Source organism: Alosa alosa, chromosome 18 (assembly GCF_017589495.1).
Source record: "Alosa alosa isolate M-15738 ecotype Scorff River chromosome 18, AALO_Geno_1.1, whole genome shotgun sequence".
Classification (NCBI taxonomy): domain Eukaryota; kingdom Metazoa; phylum Chordata; class Actinopteri; order Clupeiformes; family Clupeidae; genus Alosa; species Alosa alosa.
The window spans coordinates 20,977,176-20,984,994 of record NC_063206.1 but is presented as its reverse complement, the minus strand read 5'-3'; the positions used below and the strand labels follow the sequence as shown (position 1 = coordinate 20,984,994).

General features: G+C 46.6%; 1 protein-coding gene across 1 annotated transcript in view; it reads left to right on the top strand.

Annotated features, from left to right (window-relative positions):
• Positions 1–563: 563 nt before the first annotated feature.
• The window catches only part of ogfrl1 (opioid growth factor receptor-like 1), a 13,595-nt gene continuing 6,339 nt past the window's right edge, over positions 564–7,819 (top strand). Inside the window, exons 1-4 of the mRNA XM_048268951.1 lie at positions 564–927; positions 2,321–2,410; positions 3,651–3,729; positions 5,797–5,875. Of these exons, the coding sequence (XP_048124908.1) occupies positions 745–927; positions 2,321–2,410; positions 3,651–3,729; positions 5,797–5,875 (431 nt within the window). The 5' untranslated portion in view covers positions 564–744. The remainder of the gene's footprint in view (positions 928–2,320; positions 2,411–3,650; positions 3,730–5,796; positions 5,876–7,819) is intronic.

Genomic DNA, 7,819 nt, shown 5'->3' with positions numbered 1-7,819 from the left:
GAAAAGAGAACAAGTTGAGCATTCTCATCCTCAACTCTTCCTAATCCTCAAATATCCTCATGAGATTTGGGAACAGGGCATCTTTCTGCATTTAAGGCATAGGGAGAAAGAGATGGGGACATTTGTGAATGGGATATCATGCGAAAAATAGAGTAGTTTTAATTCATCAATAATTACTCATTAATCACATAATAATAAACAAACACGAGAAACGCCTCAAATGAAGATGCACCTGGCTATCTTCAAAACATGCCTGTCTATGTACGTGTTATTTCCACAACAGGTAGAATAATATCTGAAATATGTTTTCCCTGATTTTCCATGAGTATTCTGTTGCAAATTAGCATGCATAAGTGCCTTGCGGGTCGAAACTTGTGAAAGTGTTTACGCATTTAAAACTATCGGGAATTTGCATTACAAGTAATACATGTCAGTTATTATACGAACAGCTGCGATCCACTGTCTTGTTTCTAAGCAGGACCCAGTGTGTTGACACCATCGTTTCGCTTAGTGCTGATCGTGCGCACTTAGGGGGTGTGTTCAAGCGCCTTCCGATCCGTCTTTGCTGGAAATTCCCTCTGTTCAATCATAGCATATAAGAACGTTTGTGCAGCGGTTCTGCACAGAGCGCCAGAGATAGTCGCGACTCATTGAACCGTAAAGCGTGGCTTATTCCTGGACTTGAACAAAATATGTAGGCTCACCGGAATTTGTTGGCGAGAGACAAACCGGAGCGGGGTTTCAATGGGAAACCTGATGGGCAGTTTGAGGTACAAGGAGCCAAGCACCATAGAGGAATGTGATTCGACATGGGAGACAGACTCGGAGAGCGACGAGCACCAGGGAGAGGAGGACAGCGGCATCTCCGAGCACATCAGCCCCTCGGAATCGGGAAAATGTGCGGAGTTGCCGGACGCCTCTCAGCAGGTAGTAGCGACTGTCCCTTTGCATGACTCGTAGTATTTCAAATTCAGACCGAAAACCGCGTAAGACACATAACACTGAACACACCGCTGTGCACCGTAACCTAGAAGCGGAGATGTCAAGGAGGTGGAGGGGGCGCATTCAGTGAATGCTGTGGGGGTATTGTCTTGTACTACAACTATCATCATCACATCGTAGTCTTAGCACGAGTTACATAAAACAACAGTCATGACAGATATGTGTTGCCCGTTATTGCAAGGACATCATAAGGGGAAAAAAATCCCGAATTGTAGCCCACGACACAAATCGTCCTGGGCAAATATTGTCGCGTGTTTCATCGTGGGTTGCTTCGCCCGTCGGCAGCTGGGCTTTGATAAAAATGTCATTACGGTAATACAGCCCACTGTGCCAGTTCAGCGTTGGATTTTTTGGATTTCTAAGATCAGTCATGCGTTTGCATCAGGCACCAAGGCAATAAGCAGAACCAATTCCCTCATTTTTCCAATCTCACTGTTGTATTTCGTTCGGTGCCAATGCTTTGATGTAGTCGTAGGTTATTTGCGTCTTTCTATGCCATGAAGCCGATTTTAATTAATTTACTATTTTTTTTTTACACAGCTTCCTCTTTTCCTTCAGTCTTCATCTTTTCCTCACAGTACTAAGGATAAGATTTTCTAAATTAGTAGCACACACACAGATCCCTTTTTGGAGTGACTGTGACCTGATATAGGTGACCCAATTCCTCAGTTGAAATATGCTCTGTTCCGCTCCATCAATGAGTAGCGATGTGCTGGATTATCTTTCCAACAAAAGAGGTTTGCGGAGAGCTCTTATCCTAGCTTTGCCTATTCATGTTTTACAATGAGACTCCATTCTGTTTCCCCCCTACCACTGAGTCACTGACGGGCAGGTAGGTAAGCTAGCCCGACCACACAGTTTACTCCTGATCCACCTGTCAACCCAAGTCAAGTGGAAGATGTTTGGGAGTGACCTCATGTAGTAGGACTCTGGCAGTTTGCCTCTCTCTCTCTCTCTCTCTCTCTCTCTCTCTCTCTCTCTCTCCCTCATTCTCCCTCTCCCTTAGAGGACACAGCTAAACCACAAACATTACAGAATCGCACAAGCCTAGAAAGGGCATGAATTAATAAAGAGAGTGAGGCGGGTGCCAGGCATGCGCTGGTAGTGTCCCTACACTCCTCTGGAGCGGGCCCAGCAATGAAGCCTCTGGCTGGGTCTCTCTGGAGGGCCTCAGCAGCTCAGTAGTGGCTCTGCAGGTGAATGGTGATGGGATATGTTGTCCATCCATCCATCCATGTGTTAATGGTTTGCCTCTCTCTCCATCTCTCTCCTTCTCCATCTCTCTCCCTCTCTCTCTCCCTCTCTCCATCTCCTGCAGTTGGTGGAGGAGACACTGGAGTCCTCTGCCAAGATAAAGAGAAGCTTTTATGCAGCCAAGGATCTCTACAAGTACCGCCATAGCTACCCGGTAATCACACACGCACACACACACACACACACACACACACACATACTCTCTTTTTCTCTTTCAGATATGCATCTTCTTTCTCTGTCTCTCTTTTCTCTTTTTCTAAGTCTCATCCACTTCCTCTCATCCCCTTTCTCTCCCTGTGCTTGTCACTTTGTAGGTTTCCCCCCTCTCTGCTCCCTCCTTTCGCCATTCTCTCTCTCTCTCTCTCTATCTCCTTCTCTCTCTTTCTTTCTCTCTCCCTCGCTCTCGTGCTCTCATTCCGTCTTATCATTTCTTTGTTTTCGTTTCTTTCTTCACGTCTTATCTTTTTCTTTGTTCATTATTTTGTACATTGTGACAAATTGATCTTGTGTTTTTTGTATGTATTTTTTTTCAAGACTGAGAGAAAAAAAGGAGTTTTGAACATTTAAATTCATTCTGTCTTCTGCTTTCTTTCTCACTGATGACTCCTTCCGTCTCTCATTTATCCCATTATTCTCTCTCTCTCTCGCTTTCTCTCTCTCTCATTATCTTCTCATCCTCTCATCTTCAAAGCAGCTGATGCATCATTGCATATGATGTTGTTTTAAGCGGTTGACTACTGGCCCCAGGCCATTTACATCACAGATGATATTCATACACTGACTGCATATTCTGTAATGGTTGTGAAGTGCGTGTGTGAAAATCTGTGCTTGTGTGTGTATTCTGTGTGTGTGTGCTCTCTCTCCCTCTCTATGTGTGTGTGTGTGTGTGTGTGTGTGTGTGTGTGCACGTTCCTGTGTATACATGTATATACATTTATGCAAATAAATGTATGTGTCAAGCATTTATGTGGTGTGTGTGTGTGTGTGTGTGTGTGTGTGTGTGTGTGTGTGTGTGTGTGTGTGTGTGTGTGTGTATTGTGTGTGTGTGTATAATGTCAGTGAGTCAGTGATGATGGTTTCCCTTGTGTATGGGCGGAGAAGAGGAGAGAGGGGAGGGAAGGGGATCATTTTCTGTGGCCTTGGCTCGCTCAGTGACAGATGTGTTGCCTTCAGTCACAGGCTCTCTGTTTGAATTCATGTGGAGTCACTCATAGCTGAGGGCTCCGACGCTCTCTCTCTCCTCTCTCCCTCCTCTCTTTCGCTTCTTCATGTCTGCTGTCTCTCCCTCCCCTCTTTTTCCTTCTTCATTTCTTTCGCTTTTTTCTTCTCTCTCTCTCTCTCATTTTCTTTCCGGCTGCTCACTGTGTTCCTTTCTCTCTCTGCTTTCCCCACAGAACTATAAAGAACCGCGGAGACCAAACGAGTATCGCAATTTGAGGTTCTACCTTAACAAGATCCCCCTCGTCCCTGACGGTGAGTGCAAAGGGACAAAGTGCACAAATTCAAAGCCGACTTTTATTATTTACTTGTTTGTGTTGCTTTGCCGTGCTTCATACTTCGTCATACTTTCTGCAACGCGGCAATATTATCCAGTCCTGGCTCCCTGCTCTGCTCGACGTGTTCGAGCTCTCAGGAGTGCGCTACAGAAATTACCTGAGGACAGATGACACATTGATATTCGTCATGTAGAATTGCTCCTTTTCCATTCTTTTGTCCAACTACCGCATGTCTTATTGGCCCCATTGCTTCCCTCCCGTCTTACAGATGTGTGTGGGTGTGTGTGTGTGTGTGTGTGTGAATGTGTGTGTGTATGTGTGTGTGTGTGTGTGTGTGTTTTCTGAAGCAGTAATTGATGCATTTGCTGCTTGGGAGAACCTGGGAATGCTCGCTAATGTGTGAAATGGGCTCGGCTGGCTGGGTTGGGTCTGTGGCTTTTGAAAACCTTTGAGTAGGGGTTGGGAAAGGATGTTGGCATCATCTTTGTTTGTTCAGACGTCAACCAGAGAGAGAGAGTGTGAGAGAGAGAGATAGTGTGTGTGTGTGTGTGTGTGTACTGTAGGTGCAGGGGTTAGAGGGTCAGGAAGGGGCACAGGAAAAAGACACCCGTCCATCGATCTGTTTTCGTGTCACTGGGTTTTTAACCCCTGTCCCTCAGCACGTTCGACTGACGCACTTCCTCCTGACCCCGTGACCCTGTGACATCAGCACGACCCTTTGAACCTCACCTTTGACATTATCCTGGGCACATGGCCCTGATGCTGAGAATCCACTGGAGAAGAAAACCTACATTTTGTGTAGTACAGTCACACATACTGCAAACAGATATTGATTTGGATACTTAAAGGATGTGCACTCCTTCTCTTTCATTCATATGCTTGCATGCACACATACACATAGCCATTTACCCTCCCACACAGGCACACACACACACACATGTGTACACACACACACACACACACACACACACACACACACACACACACACACACACACACACACACACACACACACACACACACATTCACCTACAATGTTAATCAGTAATGTTGCAGAGTCTCATTCATCTTGATAGAAAATAAAAAATGTAACACAAAAAGCACTTCATCCATAAATACCTTATGCCTCTGTCGTATACCATCATTGCCTTGTCTGTTTGGGACATGCAGTAACGTCCTGTCCTCCTATAGAGCAGGGCTCTGCAGAGGCGAGAGGCACGTGTGCAAGCCTCAGAGAGAGAGAGAGAGGGAGAGAGGGAGGGAGTGGAGGAGGGAGGGAGGGAGGGAGAGAGAGAGGGAGGGAGTGAAGGAGGGAGGGAGAGAGGGAGGGAGGGAGGGGGGCAGTATTGATTGGTTCAGTTGGGGTCATGTTTGTGGAACTGAATTAGCTGGATTAAGAGGTGATTTGTTGGGCAAACATCAGCCTTCAACTCCACTAGTTTGACAGACTGGGTGTGAGGCTAGGACGGGATAGTTGTTTTTTTTCTTGTGTGTGTGTGTTTGTGTGTGTGTGTGTGTGTGTGTTTGGTTTGTGCTCAATTGTGTGTGTGTGTGTGGCCATGCATAATTAAACACACACACAACACACACACACACACACGCGCGCATGAACACACTCACTCTCTCTCTCTCTTACACACACACACACACACACACACACACACACACACACACACACACACACTCAGCTATTCTTGTCCTACTTATACATATGCAGTATGCATTATGCACAATTCTTGTGTAGCAACTTGTGACTTCTGAAGCTCTTCCTCCTACCCTATGGATGGAGTGATGGCCCCAAGGTCACCCCTCTTCCTTTCCCTCTCCCAGCCTTGGAGTGCCTCATGGGAGATGTGACATACACATTGTTGTATTATTCATTCATTCCCTGCATGACTGGATAGCTTCCCTTTGCACAAAGGGTCCTTCACTTTGCAGGTGCTGTGCGCCTCTCTGTAGTGCAGTTTGACCCTTGCGGGCACCCTTATCAGTATCCCAGGCAGCACTTAAGGTTTTTTTTGACACGCAACCTCTGTCTCCGCAGGCATCTACGTGGAGGAAATCCTCAATAAGTGGCGCGGTGACTACGAGAAGCTGGAGCACAATCACACATACATCCAGTGGTGAGTGTCCGCCTGCGGTCATGCAGGCCACGACTTACAGTAGTTCAACCAGCGTGCCATCTCAATGAGACTCACCTAAAATAGCCATCGTCCTTTGTGTTCAGTTTCACATTGTTCCCATCCATGTGTTTTATCAGTGTATCAAGTGTGCAAAAGATCTCTATTCTATTCTATTCTATTCTATTCTATTCTATTCTATTCTATTCTGTTCTATTCTATTCTATTCTGTTGTTTCATCAGTTTGAAGTAGCTTGATGCTAACATAGTGGCATACAAACCTAGTGACTGTACTGTAATTTCCCAACTATTAGCCAAGGTTTATACATTGATTTTGCTAAATATCTTCAGCTATATGGTTAATATACGGGGGAAGTTTAAATTGTATTAATATGGTTTTGTTTTTTTAACTTGCATTAAACACTGTCCTGCTGTTTATGCACAGTGCGGCTAATATAAAGGAAATGGCTGTATGTATCCTGTTGTAAGTGGAGGTGTGGTAATGGTGATGTGGTAGAGGCAGAGGAGGTAGCGGCAGCAGCCTGGTGCTGTGTCTTGATGTGGGGAGGCAGGAAGTGAGTGTTTAGGCCACCGGAGGGCAGAGAGGCGAGGAGGTGTGGAGAGGACAGAACAAGTGCTGAAAACACACAAGCTGCCACATATGCTGCCAATCGCAACGCCAGCCTGCCCTGCACCCCACCATGCCGCCGCTAACTTATTAGCTCTCAATCTCTCTCTCTCTCCTCTCTCTCTTCGCTTCTCTCTCTCTTCCCTTTCATTCTCCCTCTCCTTCTCCCGCTCTCTCCCTCTTTCCCTCTTTTTTCGTTTCCCTCTCTAGTTTTCTATCCCTTTGCTCTCTCTTTCCTCCTCCTCCTGGTTTGTTCAAACCCTCCCTGCTATCTGCACCACGCACACCCCCACCCCACCCCACCCCTACCTCACACCTCTCCCAGTCTCTCACCCTTCCCTCCCTCCCTCTCTCTCTCTCTCTCACACACACACACACACACACACACACACACACACACACACACTCTCCCGTCCATCCCCTGTGGAGAGCGCTGAGCGGCATTTGCATAATGGCAATTAGCGAGTTTTAAAACAGGAGAGCGCGAGCACAGACAGATTGCTGGCATGTCTCTCCGCTCCTCTCCACTCCTCTCCTCAGCTGTCCTCTCCTACTCGCCGCTGAGTTGATCCGATCCCATCTGATCCGATCGGGCAGCGCGAGTGGGCAGGCGGGCAGGCGGGCGGGCGGTTAGGGAGGAATGCCCAGTGGATCGGGCAGACATCCAGCACCGCAAGGCCAGAGGGACAGAAGGGAGGCCGGGAGAGAGAGGGTTGAGGGCAGCCATGAATAAACGAGAGAGGGCAAAACAGATGGACTGGAGGCAAAGCCATCCAGAGAGAGAAGTTAAGTGTGGAAATAAGGACACGGGTTAAGGAGAGGAGTTAAGTATGGAAGTAAGGATGTGGGTTGAGGAGAGGAGTTAAGTATGGAAGTCAGGACGCGGGTTGAGGAGAGGAGTTAAGTATGGAAGTCAGGACGCGGGTTGAGGAGAGGAGTTAAGAATGGAAGTCAGGACGCTGGTTGAGAGGAATTGGGTGATGTGAACGAGTTAAACTTGCATGTTTGATGTCATTAGTGTTTTAAGCCTTTAAGAACAGTACCTTGCATTGAAAAGATCTAAGGTCTACTACCTGTACCTGTATAGCAACATGCTTATCAGTACTAAAAGTAATGAATCCCAAGTGTGTGTGTGTGTGTGTGTGTGTGTGTGTGTGTGTGTGTGTGTGTACATGATTTATTTTTTTTATAATACAGACGTTTGTGTGAGGAGATAGTGTGTGTGTGTAGGATTTGATGTGGTGGGTTAGTTTAATATAAGAAACAAAGGAGGTGGTGTAGGAGAATGTGGTGTAGGAGAGACAGATACTAAACCAGAG